The 16,577-nt window shown below is 52.8% G+C and overlaps 6 protein-coding genes across 6 annotated transcripts; 3 read left to right on the forward strand and 3 right to left on the reverse strand.

Annotated features, from left to right (window-relative positions):
• Window positions 1-416: 416 nt before the first annotated feature.
• Window positions 417-3,000, forward strand: AYO20_05163 (hypothetical protein; the record flags this gene model as incomplete). The annotated part of the gene is made up of 4 exons (XM_022643457.1): window positions 417-467; window positions 526-1,304; window positions 1,365-1,505; window positions 1,560-3,000. 4 exons carry the CDS (start codon window positions 417-419, stop codon window positions 2,998-3,000), a joined length of 2,412 nt encoding a protein of 803 aa, XP_022500556.1.
• Window positions 3,001-4,106: 1,106 nt separating this feature from the next.
• AYO20_05164 (hypothetical protein) lies at window positions 4,107-5,861 on the reverse strand (the record flags this gene model as incomplete). The annotated part of the gene is made up of 1 exon (XM_022643458.1): window positions 4,107-5,861. One exon carries the CDS (start codon window positions 5,859-5,861, stop codon window positions 4,107-4,109), a length of 1,755 nt encoding a protein of 584 aa, XP_022500557.1.
• An 840-nt stretch (window positions 5,862-6,701) lies between these two features.
• On the reverse strand, window positions 6,702-8,319 carry AYO20_05165 (hypothetical protein; the record flags this gene model as incomplete). Its single annotated transcript, XM_022643459.1, has 2 exons — window positions 6,702-6,859; window positions 6,924-8,319. 2 exons carry the CDS (start codon window positions 8,317-8,319, stop codon window positions 6,702-6,704), a joined length of 1,554 nt encoding a protein of 517 aa, XP_022500558.1.
• Window positions 8,320-9,027: 708 nt separating this feature from the next.
• AYO20_05166 (hypothetical protein) lies at window positions 9,028-10,495 on the forward strand (the record flags this gene model as incomplete). The annotated part of the gene is made up of 2 exons (XM_022643460.1): window positions 9,028-9,125; window positions 9,178-10,495. The coding sequence occupies 2 exons, from the start codon at window positions 9,028-9,030 to the stop codon at window positions 10,493-10,495; spliced, it is 1,416 nt and encodes a 471-aa protein (XP_022500559.1).
• Window positions 10,496-10,799: 304 nt separating this feature from the next.
• Window positions 10,800-11,495, reverse strand: AYO20_05167 (ribosomal protein L17; the record flags this gene model as incomplete). Its single annotated transcript, XM_022643461.1, has 1 exon — window positions 10,800-11,495. The coding sequence occupies one exon, from the start codon at window positions 11,493-11,495 to the stop codon at window positions 10,800-10,802; it is 696 nt and encodes a 231-aa protein (XP_022500560.1).
• A 1,314-nt stretch (window positions 11,496-12,809) lies between these two features.
• Window positions 12,810-16,463, forward strand: AYO20_05168 (DNA (cytosine-5-)-methyltransferase; the record flags this gene model as incomplete). Its single annotated transcript, XM_022643462.1, has 1 exon — window positions 12,810-16,463. The coding sequence occupies one exon, from the start codon at window positions 12,810-12,812 to the stop codon at window positions 16,461-16,463; it is 3,654 nt and encodes a 1,217-aa protein (XP_022500561.1).
• Window positions 16,464-16,577: the final 114 nt, after the last annotated feature.

Consider the following 16,577-nt stretch of genomic DNA (forward strand, 5'->3'; position numbering starts at 1 on the left):
GTGGGCGAGAGCCTTCACCAGAATTGCATTTCGTCCCTTCAAATCTTGGCGGCCTTTTCACACCTCACGGACCCTGCCTCCTTCGATCTCAGGCTTCAATCGCAGAGATCCCCACCAGACCATCCCACCGAATCCTACCACATCCGTCTTGCCTCCGCCTCAATACGCTCAAAGGCATTCATCATATTGCTACGCACGTTGACAACTCAAAGACCACCTTGTCGAATCCATGGAGCCCTTTAGGTCGTGCTGTGTTGGCTCGTTCGATGGGCAAGACGTTGTGTGAGACAGCGGAAGGAAGAATTGAAGCGTCGACTCTGGCTCGTACAATTCACATTCATTTTCAATACCAATCCTCAGCTTGATAGCCTGACTTGACGCTGTTGGATACGACGTGACGAATCTCTTTGGGCATCATGGCATCTTCTCAGGTCGGGCCGCCTCCGGGGAAGCTGTCATTTGCGAAGGTATGGTTGATTCGATCTGCACAAGTCACTTTGTTTGGGCCTTGCTGATGTTTCCAAGGTTGCTGCAATGCGTGCCCCCGCCCTTCCTGCGCCAAACCCTAATGCTTCGGACGAGAAGAAGGGTCGTCCTGTCGAGAATATTAATACAAAAGCTGTGCAGACCAGCCATGTCAAATCTCCAACTTCGCCGAGAACGCCCAGTGATTCACAGCCAAAGATCCTAGAAGAGCTCAGTCAGCTGGACTATCCAGCAACTGCAATTGAAGGGCTTTCTCTAGTTGAAGATGCTAGCCTCGTATCAGGCGGCCCTCAGAGTGCGGAAAGCGGAGAATCTCTTGAAGATGATCAATCTCATCTCTCCAATTCTTCCACCAAACATCAGAGTTTTGATACCAAAAGCATGGCTTCCGTTACAACCTTTGCAATGGACGAGAAGGAGAGCATTCGTCCGGATGACAGTGCTAGTGTAAGAGCCGCAGAGGACGAAGAGACCTCAAGTGCACCAACCCGAGAAGACTTGTCGGCATCAAATACTCGTGGAACATCGCGGCCGAACATTTCTGGAGTCACCATCGCGGCTCGCCGATACCACACGTTGACTTTAACCAATCCTCCGCGATTTGGAGATCTCCCCCTCCCAATCATTCAGGCAGAGACTGCCGACCGACAGCCTCGCTCAGAAGGATCGTTGGAGCAGCCTCGCGAGATACATGAACGCGCTTCATCACTTCCACTTGCGCCTGATGAGAAGCTACTGGATGCATTAGCCACCCCAAAAGATCGCCTGCCTCTCCTCCAGCTGGAAGAGAAATTCCTAGCCTTTATTACAATGCCCGGGTATGTCTGCATGGTATCATTGTCAAGGATTGTCAAGGTGATTGACTAACAATGGCACAGAAATGATTTTCTCGACCTACCACCACAGAATTCCTTTGCCAGGCTTCTCGCACATAAACTTGCAGACTATTACTCGCTTGCCCATCACATCAACGAGGATGGCACATCTATCCGTATCTTTCGGACGCCTGACGTATCGATGTGAGTGCTCCACGGTTTTCCATTCACAAAGGCTCTTACTGATTTCTTCTGCAGGCCTACACCGCTACATGTCTTGGCCCAGTCCATCCCTGCAGGGCCTTCTCAACCTCCTTCCGCTGCGGGTTTTAAGATCATGCGCAGGGTCGGTTTGGGGCCACGGCAGGGCTCAGCCGGTGCCAGTACACCTGCGAGTTCGTCGGCTCCATCCAAAGCCACCTCGGAAGCAGGTCTCGAAACGAACAGCGAGGAGGGTATCTTGTCCCCGGTGGAAGGAACGCCGAACAAAGACAAGTCAAAACTCACAAGAGAGGAGCGAGAGGCCCAATACAAAGCTGCGCGAGATCGGATATTTGGCGATTTCCAGGAGTCGGTGACCAGTGAGAGTGCTTCGACCGGGGAGAATTCGGCGAGCATGTCGCGGTCGAGCTCATCTAGTGGCAAGAGAAAGGCACGCAAACACAAAACCCCAAAAGACGACAGTTTTGAAGCACGATCGGCATTCATTCCCAGCTACACCCCAATGCATATGTCACATATGCAACCGCAATATCAGCCGCATTACCCGGAACAGGCTTATAATGGACCATACCCAGCACCCAATGGCGCATTTGGTGGAAACATGAATTACAGCTCTACACCCACCCAAGCATATCCTAATTTCGAGTCTTCCATGTCCTACAACGGCGCTCCAATGGGCTACGGAAACAATAGCTCCCAGTCTTTCAGTTCTACGGAATCATGGTCGTCGACGATGCAGACTCCTGCCTCGAACGGATACTTCAATTACTCTGCCTCTCCCACCACCTATCAGCAGGGTATTTCTCCCATGATAGCTCAAATGAGCCATCAATTCATGACAACATCACATACCGGTATGCAACAGCCACAGAACTGGATGAACAATCAATTCCCGACTGCCTATCCTCAACCCCAAGGTCCGCCCACCTCCAACCTGAATGGTTGGTCTTCTTATCAGACTAATGCAGCTATGAGCAACGCAGCAAACTACGGCTATGGACAGCTGCCTGCGCAAAACTTCAGTGGTAATGCGAATCAGGCATACAATGGCCAATATTCCAATTCAAGCACCTACTCCCGATCACTTTTCAACCCGCAGACTCGCTCCTTCGTCCCTAGCAATTCCTCGAGTCGCAATGGCGGACGCAGTGGACACACCAACAACAACGGCGCACGGAAGAAAAATTCGTCAGCCTCGTCAAGCCAGAGCCGGGCAAATAGCATTCCTGCTTCCAAACCATTCGCTTCAGATGCTTCCGGAACGCCACCACCTGCTCGCGCATTCGACAAGGGACTCTCCAGTAATGTAGCGTCTCCCAAACCACCTCCAGTTAAAGAGGATTCCCTCCAACAGAAATACGGGGCACCTGCGCATCTGCCTAAGAAGCCTCCACCATCGCAGGTCCCCTCGCCCTATGACGTTGACAGTATTACCAATCCAAGCACTGGCGTAGCGGGTACGGGAGCGACAGCATAGGAGCAATAGTTTGTCGGGCATGGGAAAGAACATGGGATCATCGGCATGAGATATGGGAATGGGCAAGGAATTGGACATGTGCTCAAGTTGGGGTGGGCGCAAAAGCGCATGGTGTTCAAACCTCGACATTTAGTCTCCTTGCCCGGGCTATCGGGGGGATGCAGGTATGCAGGTATGCAAAGAAGGGGGGATGTTTATGTGATGGACCGGACTGGCTTGGGTGAGGCACGGCTCAATCATGCATGTATCAGGTTTCTCTTTGAGACGCACAAGGGGAACAAACTTGGGAGACAAGGCCAGGACCACGAGAATCAAAATTAAGGAGTCGAAAAAGGTCTAGGTTTGCAATGTCACTCCAAATAAGTGTTTTGAGGATAGGGCCACATGGCTCTGGTTTGCGTCGTCTTTCACCTTTTTTTTTCTCTCTATGTTCATGTGGACATGAGTAGAGTCTCGGCAGTATTGCAAGCCCGAGTTCAGGTTGATGAGAACGAGGACGAGACAAGACTGCAGTCGAATAACAGGGAACCTGGTTCGTCTTGTCCTGTCTTGTCCTGTCTAGTTATTCGTCAGTAGCCCCTTGTTGGACGGGACGGAGCCCAGAATGGGTGATACTGATAACGTCTGGCAGGTGAAGGAAATAGATATAAAGATAGATAGATAGTACCTGACGATCGCGAGGCTGGATGCCCATGTCACGCGAGGAACTTTTGCGTAACGGTATGTATATCTATCTATCTATATACTCGGTATAGATAGGAGGTAGGTCGGTAGGTAGGTCGGTAGGTGCAAGTAGGTACATATATATGTGTGTACCTCGTGGATATACCTCGCAAATACCATGCGTCCCACGTCGTGGTATCATTACTCCAGCCGACATGAGTCCAGAAACGCCCTGTCCCTCTTATTTTCCCCTAATGTCCCCCCCCCCTTCTAGTGTGATATCCTGTCCCCTGGTTCCTGGTCTTTTATCCCTTGTCCTTCTTCGGCCGATTTCCCCCCCTGGATCAAAACCCATGTCGTTGTGTCTCCCCAACCCTGGGCCCCCTTTTGTTCTGGAACAAATGCCTTTTATAAGTCGCGCAAAGGTGGGACTGTGGTCCCCTTCAGCTCGTGGCCGTGTCCCGGCGTATTTCATGCATTTCCAGGCTCTCAAGAGCCTTGCCGTGTTCATGCTGTCGTTCAGCGTCAACGGTGTCGTTGTCGTCGTCGTCATCATCATCATAAGAATCGTCATCTCTCACATTTCCATCCTGGTGGCCACTCATTAACCCAATGGCTTCTTCATGAGTAGCCCCCACTTTAGCCCGTGCGTGTTCTCGCAGCACTTCCAATCCAGATGGTGTGCTTGTCGCCCTGGCACGAGTGTCATTCGACTTCACCTTAGAAGCCGAGTCCCTGGCGGCAGCTACCCACACTGCCCCCGCCAGAATCAATACGCTACCAATCCAGCTCATTGTATCCGGCGTGATGCCAAAGACCAATTTATCGCCAGCCAGCGCAAAGAGCATCTGCGTGTAGCACATGGCCGTTGCACGCGTCCCTGATGGTTTCGGCCTTGGCTTGGACGAATAATTTTTACCATTACCGCTACCGCTGGGATTTTCCAGATGGATCCCGGTACTCTCGACATCCCTAATCTTCTGTAGAGGTTGAGCTTTGTTCCCATCCTGGCTGGACGGTTCACACGGCCCACCATATGCTAGGCCGGCGGTCAGAAGAAACTGCATGACAAACCCGCACAGACCCAGGCTGGCGAGCAGACTCCACTCGGTGAGGTTGCCCGGCAGCCGGAACTTGACGTCAGGGAAGATGACGAGGCATGTCAGCGAGACGATACTACACCACACGCTGAAGTAATTGATACTGATGAAGGCGTGAGCCCTGGTACCAATTACACGTATCGCGGTGAGTGCACCGGTGCCACCAACCACGCCGATCATTGCAATGCCCACTGCTGCGAGATGTTGTTCGGCAGTGATGTGTTGAGCAGTCTCAGCAGTCACAGTAGAGTTGGCTGGAGGACTTACCATGGCGTCGGAAGGTTGGGCCGAGGTCGAGGTCAAAGAGAGGAGAGAGGCTGGTCGGGCAATGAACAAGACACCGATAAGGCTGACGAAGCCGGCAATCTGTTGCTGCGCGCTGAAGACTTCCCCAGGCATGATGAAACTGCAAAGGTAGCAGGTAAGGATCGGCGATAAAAAGCCCAGCACCGTTGCCTCGCTCAGCGGCAAGTATAACAGGCTAAAGTATAATCCAAATACTCCGAAGAACCCAGCAATGCCCCGTAAGACAAGTAGCCAGCGAACACCACGCGGCCCAAAGGGAAAATATGGAGTTGTCTTGAAGTAGATACCGTACGTGGTGCAGATGAGGGCGGTGATGGACTGTCGAGCGAAGAGGATCTGGAACGGATGCATTGGTTCGCCATGTGAGCCTGGGGTCTCCAGGAGTCGAGTGCTGATGTTCATGCCGACACCGAAGGCTTGGGATGCAAGGACCAACATGGCACCATAGTTGGTAATGTAGAAGGACTCCCAGGCTGCTCTGAACCGGGACTGTGGAGGAGGAGGTTTGGCCGACGTGGAGAGGGCACCATCTTGAGATATACTGCGGACGAGAGGGTGGACGGCTTGCAGTTCATTGGAGTGGAATGAGAGCTCCGAGAGCTCTGAATATGTGCTGTCAAGCGAAGGTCGAAAGGATGGGATGTCAAGGTAAGAGGATCTAGAGCCCGTCACGGGGGTTTGTAGAGGAGGAATCGACTTGGACGACGAAGGAGAGGCTACGACAGTGGTGTCGCTGGAAGAAGGTGACGCTGGATTGTATCCATCGTGGATAGACGGACTGTTCAAGGACATGGTCGAATATACGCCATCCCAAGGACTCCAGGGTACAGGTGCAGTCTTGCAAAAGAAATGGGATACAGTTTTGACTCAATAGGGAGACAGAGCAGGCTGCGGCCCTGGCGGAAGAAGTATATTGCTGACTGAGATTCAATGTTTTTAATGACAGATGGCAATAACAAGCTGCTTATGACAAGGGAATGGATGTACTCTGGTCCTCAGAGATGTCCAGAGGAAATTATAACAGATAGAAAAGTACACATAGTGAAGATATGAATGCGGGAGGTGGGTAGCCACAAGAAATAGGCCAAAATTAGGGCGGGATGATGAGGAATGAGGAAGAATGTCGAGTGACTTGGTGGGGACGAGCATCACTACTGCATCCATCTCTTTCTCAGTCAACAATTCCACAGATTCTCACTCCAATCATGCTTAGCTGCAGCCCGTTCCCCTCCAGACGCCCTGCAACACCACAGATCCGTGTCATACAACAGGTACCAACCCACCCGCGATTGGATGACATATTACACCGCAGGATAAGGGTCAGCGGGTCGACGGGCGGATACCCGGTATTCTTGTACCGAGCACCATTTCTCCATACCTGGTAACGACTAACGATACGCCCCACGGAAGATTCGGAAATCACGGGCATCGAGGCAGTCATGCCATCGACACTGAAAATGGTGAAATAGAGACAAGAGACGCAGAGGGGCATACATCAAAAGAGAAGGAGAACCTGGACAACTGCGGACAAGAGGTTAGGGCACGGCACGGCACAGCACGGTTTAGCTTTCATTTGCATCTTTTCATTCCGTACCGTGTATACGAAACGAAGTACCTCTGCTCGTCCAGCATCTATGAAGCCGATGCGCTGGCCTCTGCCTCTCCCCTCCTTAGCGCCAACAGCGCCCGCACATCCGTCACATACTGCAGTGCCTCTAACATGGGTATCAAATGAAGCAAATCGTTGTCGGTCGGGTCATTGATCCATCCTTCGATCGGGATCGCGTTGTCTGTCACGAACATCGTCTTAGTGCCCGGCTCAGCCATTATATGCTTACTCTCAGAGGGGCTTACCTTCGTGGAAAATGTAACTGACGGGACTGTTGTCCAGAATAATAACCTTGCTCAGATCGGGTTCAATGCTGCTGAGGTCTTTGATGTACGCCCCATTGCGAAATGTACAATGTTGCCGGTAGTATCTGCCCACAAAGTACTTTCGCTCCTGTTCCAACCAGTCAATTACGGGATCAGCGTACTCTTGCACTGACGCCGTAAACACCACAAGTTTATACCACTTGGCCACCTTACGCAGGAACTCGTCACAGTGGGGTCGCTTGTGAACATAATATAGGATAGGATGTTGCGGTCCTATCACAGGGGTTGCTTGACCAGGTTGAGGAGGTGCGAGAGCCACAGGGGCATTCAATTTGACCTCCACCATATGCCCGGACGACATCCGGCCTCCTTTCGCCAGAGAATGAATCAGGGTCTCGTCAAGATCCAGGATCAGGGTTTTCTGCTGTAGCGGTGGACCATGCCGGGTCGGAGATCTGGGGATGAGGTTGGCATAAGAAGGCTGCCTCCGGGGGACCAGGGGTCGAGGTGGTTGCGGCGCATGGGGATATCGGGTCATCCTGAGGGACGGGGAAGGCGATCGCGGGGACTTGATATTATCGATCGTCAATGGAGTGGAATCGGCCAGGGGGCTGGCCGCTTTCTTTTGCTTTCTCCTTTTGAGAGCAAGATCATTCTGCTCTTTGATCCTGATGGAGGACCGTCGGGTTTCCGAGTCCTCCCGCACTGCCTTTTCGCGCTTCGGCTTTGAGCGTAGCTGAGCACGCTCCACCTTGCGATGTTCCGCATCCGAATCCGAAGTTGTGGTATCTAACGAGTCGCTTGAATAGGAGTGGCGCAGCTTCGTCTCTTGGAGCGCGCGATGAGATGGTTTCTCGTTGGGCCAACTGCCGTCCCGGGCAGCATTGGAGACCCCCATCGCACGAGGAGTGCTGGCATTGAGGGCTCTCTCCCTTCGCGGCCATCCTGGAACAAAGGTGAACCTCCCGTCCTGGTCTCTAAAGCACTGCGCAAGGTACACCACTGGGGCGCCAATTGCAGCCAGAATGGTGGTTATCGCGTCTGTGAGCTGCTTGACCAGCAGGCGCCAACCTTCCGGAGTCGAGGCTTCATCTTCCTTCTCATCCGCGTGCAGTAAAGGCTGCTTCTCCTCCTCCGATTTTATGGCTGGCTCGTCGTCCTCGGCAGTTGCTTCACCAGGGAGCTTGTCTGGGAAACCCGTGTCTGGCTCATTCTTCAACTCGGCTGTAAGCTCTCCGCTATATGATCTTCCTCTAAACTCCTCAACACTGAACTCCTTCTTGAAAAGTTCCCCACCTTGAGACCGGGACCGAGGGCGAGAGGATGATTGAGACTGTCCGATCACTCGGGAGGAGATGAGATTGAGCGAGTTCATCTCCCAGCAGAGACGTAGGCGCGGACACTTTGTAGCGGTCGACGAATCGACTTCCGGGAAGCAGCGTCCTCTTCTGTGGCTATCGTGATCGCATGACGATCCTATGCGATAGTACGGGAGTCTGCGAGCAGCGGGATAGAAATCGGGGAGACTTGGTGGATCGTGTGAGGTGGACACGATATGCTCATATAGTCCAGCTCAATGTAGTGGAGGGAGTTCCTTTCACTTGGCACAGAACGTTTGCAGAGACAAAGAAGATGATAGAGACAATATCATTGAGCTCAAGACAAGAGAACCTCTTATGGACGAAGGGTTGGTGGCTGGCGCAGCTGATCCGATCAAGAAGCCAGTCACGAAACAAGTCGGGTGGGAGATGGAAGTGGGAGTTCGGGAGTGGGAGCGACATGGAGCGAAGACACGCGCGGGCCATTTCCCTTGCACGTCTCCAAATCGTGGCATGCGATGCGAGTCATTCCTCACCACCACCCAAAAAATTGGTCCGGTCCAACGCACAACACATATATCGGGAGAATTACGAGGGTAGATTTCTACAACATACTCATTGCACGGCTCTTCTTCTACTTGAAGTCCAGAACCAGGTGTCGCTCTCGTTGGCAACTCGACAACCTTGGGCGGCACATGCCCCAAGCACCACTCGGAGGACGAACACACTTCACGGCTTTCTATTCTGGTTAGGGAGCCTGCAACATGGCGCCCGCCGCAGCGTCTTTGACGCCGGGGTTTGCCAGTTTTCAAAAGGTCTTGTCCACGGAGCCGCTCGACACTTCGACAACTTATTTGGCTTCGTGAGTTCTGCCCGAGTTCCTCCCAGCATGGGCTGCGTTAATGTGTGTAAAGATTGCTTAAACGACGGCAAATAAGAGGCTCCAAACGTTGCGCTGTGGTCACAACACTCCTGCTACTCCGCACCGTTGAGGTGACCAAACAAGCCGATTCAGTCAAGTTGATCCAAAGAGTCACAGAGGTTGGCAAAAAGCTCATTGAAGCTGCTCCCCACGAACCAGCCGTGGGCAACATCGTTCGAAGAGTCTTGGGAATAATACGAGAAGAAGATGAAGATGACGCCGCAGGCACAAAAGGAGGGGATGAGTTGAGCTCAGTTGGCGGTGATACAGAGGTCGAGTCGCCGGCGACATCTGAACCTGCACAATCAAGATACCTCCCTCATGCGATCGTTAACGGCGATTCTTCCAGCCCTTCGCCTCAGATAGGCACTTCGAGTCCCCGCCCCCCGTTACTCAGCTCGCGCACTGGTGTCCCAGAAACTGCTCGTCCTGTGACCTCTATGTTTAGCATCAATGCACATCCGACAATGCGGATGCTGGGAGGACCAAATGACTCGCCATTAAGCCGCAGCGGTCAGGCTACTCCACAGATGCATGCTTCAGGTATATTCCAATCGAATATTCGACCTGAAGTGATCAAAGGGATCAAAGAGATCATTGACGAAATCAATGCCGCGGACGATGAAATTGCCACTGCCGCCCTCGACCAGATTCACCCACAAGAGACCATTTTCACCTACTCCTCTTCCTTGACTGTTCAGCGGTTTCTTCTTCGAGCCGCCTCGAAGCGGAAGTTCACGGTTGTTCACGCTGAAGCATATCCCAACAACCACCTGAAGACGCACGCCTTACTTAGTGGGAACCAAGAAGCTGTCACAGAGGATGATGACAACCTTCCCAACGACTCGTTTTCCAAGACGTTGACTTCAGCCGGCATCACGGTCGTGATGATTCCCGACTCGGCAATCTTCGCAGTTATGCCTCGCGCAAGCAAGGTCATACTAGATGCCCACGCCGTTTTGACGAACGGATCCATAGTTGTCGCAGCAGGAGGCAAGGCCGTCATCAAAGCGGCGAAATTCCACCGCATTCCTGTCATCGTTTTGGCAGCGACATACAAGCTCTCTCCGGCATACCCATACGACCCATTCAACTTGATCGAGTACGGTGAGGCCGGAAAGGTGGTACCATTTCAAGCGGGTGAGTTGCGCCACGGACTAGCAGAAGGAGCGAGAAATCCGCTGTATGATTTTGTCGAGGCAGGAGATGTCGACTTGTTCGTGACGAACGAAGTCCCTGCCGTCGTGAGCACGGGTTATCTCTACAGGGTTGTGAGGGAACAGTACCGAGATGAGGACTTGCAGCTGTGAGGAAGTTTTCTGGGCCAACACGCGTTCTCTGTTGAACTTGGTTACTGGAGGGTTTCCTGTCAGACGTCAAGAGTAAAATGTTAGGATGGAAAAGAACTTGATACCCCCCTGGGACATTTTATGGCTTTGGCGGGTTTTTAGATTGTTTGTAGCGTCTGCTGCACTTTTGGGTCTCCAGCACCATACCTATGCTATACAAAATGCAAAGATGGAGCATTGCATGACGGCCGTCCAACGAACCCCTGACACACTGATGATAATACACTTTTCAGACAAGTCCTTTTTCACATGCATAGAGAGCTCTCTATGAAGGAACGGCCTTGTCTTCGCCTACCCTCTGCCTCCTCAACCGTCCGGGACCTTTCTTCTCCTTGCTCTTGATCTCGCTGGGGCGGTCCTTCTCGCCCCTGGCCCACTCGTACACGGTGCCGTCCTCCTCGAATTCCTTCTGCTCCTTTTGCCGCTGCTCCTCCTGGTCCTTCTCGAGACGGTCGACTTCTTCCTCGAGGGCCTTCTCCCCGTCGATGCGAAACCGGGTCACCTTGCGGATATTCGCGGCCATCATCTCCGACATGTCGAGGTTCTCCCTGCGCTGCCGCACGAGCGCCTTGGCCGTCATGCTGAAGCGCATGTCGCGCGGCCCGTCGACGAGGGACAGGATCGCCGACGCCGCCTGGTCCTCGCGGATGGGCTCCTGCCTCAGCACGCGCGTGTAGCCCCCCGGCCGGCCGGCGTAGCGCTCGCGCAGTTCGCCGAACAGCTTGTCCATGTGGCCCTCGCGCTCGGGCTCGAAGAAGATGGTCTTGGCCCGCTCCCGCGCCGCACCCGTGTTCTTTTTCCCCAGCGTGATGAGCTTCTCCGCCAGCCGCTGCGCCTCTTTGGCCTTGTGCCAGCTCGTCGAGATGGATTCGTTGGCGATCAGCGACGTCACCAGGTTGCGCAGCAGCGCCCGTCGGTGCGCCGAGTCGCGGCCCAGGTGGCGGTATTTGAGCGTGGACATTTTTGAACTGAGTGGGGGGGAGAAGGAGGGAGGAAGGGAGGGTGAGTCGTTCGATCGATCCCCCTTCACGAGCGACGAGGTATCAAGTCGTTACTTGTTCGTGCGAGACTGAAAGGGTCTGCCTCAGAACCAAGTGAGTGCTGCGTGCGAGGTTTATTGAAGCATTGTAGGTGCTGACAAGGCAGAAGTTTCAGTAGACTCTAGATCGTTCGTCCCCTTTTGTGTTCCTTGTTGCGTGTTGCGTGGATTTTCTCTATCAACGAAAAAAAGCCCGGTGCTCCAATTGGGCAAAGAGAACGAGGCTCGGAGAAGATTGATTGTAACAGCGAATGATCGACAGTACGACTGAAGCTGGGATTGTTACGGCGGATCATTCTGACCGCTTCAACCGTAAGACCCCTCCGACACATCCCTACCCTACAGTCGGTAGACAGGTAGGTTTGCAGGCTTGGTAGGCTAGCAGGGCTAAGGTGGCAGTGGCTAGGTTGCCTAGCACAAGCCTAGGTACCTCGTACATATCCAGTGGGGCCGACTCAATTGTGCCTTCTTTGAATCAAAAGACGCTCTGGATATCAACATTGTCTACTGCACTCGGTACTGTCCTTCTCCTAAGTAACAGTTCCATTCGGAGCTCTACCACACAGAACCTGTCGTCCTCTCTCCCTGACCCTTCAATTGAGGTACTGTGGCTTCGTCTCTGTTCATAGGTATGTTCGATTTTTCCGAATCCGACATAATGCACAGGCACTCTCAGCTCTGTCTGCCGCCTTGTCAACCGGTGTACCTGTGTGGTCCGATAATCTACGATGCACCATCCCGGACGCCGGAAGGTGCAAAAATAGAGAGAGGCTCTGGCAAATCGACGATCGACCCTGGTCGCATGTGGCCTTCCGTGTGACAGAAACCCCCCAGCCGTATAGGGAGCACACCTATTGGGTGTTGGACGCTACAGATTCGATTAGGAAAAACAACTACTGCTGGCATTCTAAGATGCTCAGCCAGGTAGGTCAATTTCAGACCTCTAGGCGCTGACCGTTTGCTGGCGAGACGGCAGGCGCTTCAACGGACGCGCACGACAGAAGCGATTCCCAGGGAGCAGGGGGGCTTCCCATCACCGAACCTGGTGGCGCAGCTAAGTCGTCTCTGAGCATGCTAGTCTTGCGTGGATACATATAAGAGGTTCGCATGCGCCGCCGCCCTGACTTGAAAGTGCGTTTGTGTGTATTTGAGAGCATAACATCCAACATTCTTACGCTACTCATGGACCAAGTATCCTCTTCAGTCTCCTCAAACCGCTTAGAACCTTACAAAGACATGACCTCGAACCGGCCTGAGTCGCGGCAGATTCTGTCCCATCAAGAGAACCAGCAACAAGTTGCGCTCGGGCGATTGTACGATGCCCGGACTGAAACGGTCCTCTTCCCCTCAATCTTTAACTCTACGCTTCTTCCTGGCGAATTTGTCCAGTCGACAGATCTGAAGCGTCTGTCATACAAGTGCACCGAGAGTGACTCTCTTGAGGAGAAGCTTTCCAATCTCGGCATCTCAAGTGAGCTGGGACTCAGTGTCCTCTGTGGAATGGCAGAAGGCAGTTGGTGTGCCAATTACCTTTCAACCAAGAAGGTGAATACCCACATTCGACAAGCATCTACAGCATGTACGTACACGACAAGAAGCGAAAGCCTTTTCCTCCAGAATAAGAGCCTGAGGGATCGTCTGGACTTTGCCGCGCGTCATATCAAAGATGCCACCCATGTCGTCTGTGGGATAAATTGGGGGGCTCGGGCATTGGTAACCGTGAAGGAGTCCGTGAAACATGAAGACACCAGCAGTGAGACCAAATTCAACCTGAACAAGCCTCCCGGTTCTGCCAAGTATCCGAGAGGAGAGAGGATGCAGCCCAAAGAAACGGACTTCTTTAGGAAACTCGTCCAGCAAATCGGGCAGATATACGTCGGTGGAAAAGTTGAATGGGACAGTTCGCTCCGGGCAACCGAAACGGTGCTTGAATTCGAAATCGCGGCTGACGTTGCCAACATCGTCGAAGGCGGTATTCCTACCAACTTCGAACAAGTCAAGAATTTTCTTCAGCGCATTCCATCGTCGCTTGAGGGCGTGAACGAAGGCAAGGGTGTTCCTATCTCCTTCTACCTTTTGCCGATTCAAGATTTTGCAATGATGTTCCAGATTGAGATACACCACGACACTCTTGTGAGGAAACTCGAACAAACCGTCCTGGAGCATTGTCTTTCCCTTTTGGAGAAGCTCGATGCCACAGCTCGAGATTGGGAAGTCTACGGTGATCGTGTGGCTCAGCACCAGCACTGCGTCCCGAAGGCTCATATCAGAGAGGTGCGAATCATGCGGAAGCAGGCAGAGAGAAATGCAACATTCCTCAGGAAAGACCTGACCAGGGGTATCGTTGGGTTTCGACAAGGTTTTGGAGACAAACAGAACATTCTGGATCTCTTAGGTCCATATGACGCGCCGGACTCGTGTGATGAAGACGACGGTCCCATCCTAGGCGAGTATGTCGACAAGATGGACTTTGTTGACACGATCAAAGCCGCTGGAGTCGGATACATTGATCATACTCAGCTGTGTGACACCCTCAGCAGCAACAGAACTGGCGACATGTACATTCTTTACTTGAGCAAATCATCGCAGGGTTCGCAATCTTGGAGCGAAGATCGACAGACGCTGATTGATCTCATCAACGGCATGGGCGACGAATATCTCGTGCTCGCCGTGGATTACGACGCGCCAGAGCCTAAAGCTCTCAAGGAATCCTATATTGAACAACGTCGCGGCAGTAGAGTCATCGTCCCAAACGTGACGCAGAAATGGAACGACCTCAACAAGTTGTGTCAACTGAAGTGCGGCGTTGACAAGGAAGCTGATCGGACACGGAGTGTGAATCCGCCTCTTGGTCGACGAGTAGTCAGGGTCCCATGCCCAGGCCAAAACTGTTTCAGGACAGGGAATCTCAAATGGATATGTCCTATTTGTGAGGACATGGTCTGCTACGGGTTCACCGACGATTACTTGTATTGCCTTTGCTCCCGCTATCTCTACACTGAAGCTGTTTTCAAGTGCAATGGTGCCGTCCACGGTCCGGAATTCGTCCAATACGAGGAGAGAGATCTGCACAAACGGCTGAAAGACCTCGACCCTGGCGAAGAGTACAACATCCTCATTTTGGGGAAGTCAGGGGTGGGCAAGTCCATGTTCATCAACGCCATTAGCAATTATCTGGTGTTCGAGTCCTTGAAAGCCGCCATCGACGATACAGATGACATTCAATACGCTCTACCGTTCCAGTTCCGCTTCCAGGACGAGAAAAAGAAGGATCAGGCGGTGACCGTGGGCAAAGAGAGGCTCAGACAATTCGCGGAGGTGTTCTCAAACAGTGGAAAGTCGTCAACGAGAAAGTCGAACGCGTACTGCTTCACCATTGATGGCAAGGTGTTTCGCTTCATTGATACGCCTGGAATTTGTGACACCGAAGGCAAGGACCAGGACCATACGAACGCAAAAGACGTCTATGAGATGCTCATGTCCATCAAAAAACTCAGTGCTGTCCTCATTCTGCTGCCACCAAACGAAACACGCCTGGACTCGGCGTTCAGATATTGTATGACTGAATTACTGTCTCGCCTCCATCATGACACATCACACAACGTTCTCTTTGCATTCACCAATGCTAGTTCAACGAACTTCACCCTCGGCGCGACACAGACACCGCTGGACGCTATTCTGCGTGATCTGAACACTGGTATCGTCCGCGGCGTGGCGAACCAGTACTTTGTTGATTCCAAGGGGTTCATGTTCCTCGCAGCGCACAAGCAGAACCTCGAAATGGCTGGTACACTGGACGAGCATGCAGAATTATGGAGACGATCAGCAGAGGAAGTCGGCCGACTCATCGCCACCGTTATGAAGCTGCCAACTCACGACGTTGGTATGACTCTCAAGCTCCATCAAACCGAGAACTTCCTCGATGGAATGGCGAAACCCCTCGCCAGCTTTATAACAACCTCCAAAGAGACGTTGGACAGCTTGAAAAAGGCCGAGGATGAGCTCACGGATGCTATCGCCCGAGGCGAAAACCTTGCACAGAAGGCCAAGAACAGGCTCACAATAACGGTTCCGGTACGGTACGACCTCAAACATAAACGGACCGTATGTTGTCATCCAAGCTGCGTCAGCCAAGTACAAGGTGAGGATGGCAACTTGCGCACTGCATTTACAACCATCTGTCATAATGAATGTGACGTCGATGTGCCGGATGAGATTCGGGGCGCCGCAGAACTCAGGTTCTGTAGACCGTTCAGAAGGGTTCTACAGATTATCTGGGGCTATGAGTGTAAAATGCAGGGTTGCGGGCACGACTGGACCGATCACATGCACATTTCTTACGAGCTTAGGAACGAGATCAGGACGATCGATGACGAAACGGTCCTGGAGGACATCAAGAGCAACGAGGACGCAGTGCAACGAATTGAGCGGAAGATCCTCGAGGCCAAGCTCCAGCAGAAAACGGCGCAGGAGGAGCTGGATAGAATCCAGGACGCCCGGGTCAAGTTCTACGTATACCGGGCTCTGACCTCCCTGGGGACCTCGCGGGCGCAGCCCGACCCAACCGTCACGTACTTGGATTTGCACATCGCGATAGCTAAGAATGACGGCCGCCAGTCCGATGCCGCCGAGCTGATGGCTCAGAAATCAGAGCATGTCGCCAAGGTAGAGGCACTGACCAGAGACATTACCGCGGGCAAGGCCAGCTGCCCTGACGAGCGGGTCGTGGACAGCGAAATTGAAGGCTTGAGAGCCATGCCCCTGTTTGGAAAGTACCTCAGCGAAGCAGTCGGCCCAAGTCCCGAACCCGTCCAGGAAACACGGCATCTCTATGTCGACATCAAGCCGAAGCAAGTGGGCACCTGGATGGGTTGGTTACGACGTGCCTAAAGTCATGGGGAAGCTCGAACTTGGCCGTCAGTGGTGGGTTGGTCAGGCAGTCCGAGACACTGTCAATCGTTAAATGAGCATCATCTCCCTTGTATGTATATCTACCAGATATCT

Source organism: Fonsecaea nubica (genome assembly GCF_001646965.1).
Source record: "Fonsecaea nubica strain CBS 269.64 chromosome Unknown Scaff29, whole genome shotgun sequence".
Lineage (NCBI taxonomy): Eukaryota > Fungi > Ascomycota > Eurotiomycetes > Chaetothyriales > Herpotrichiellaceae > Fonsecaea > Fonsecaea nubica.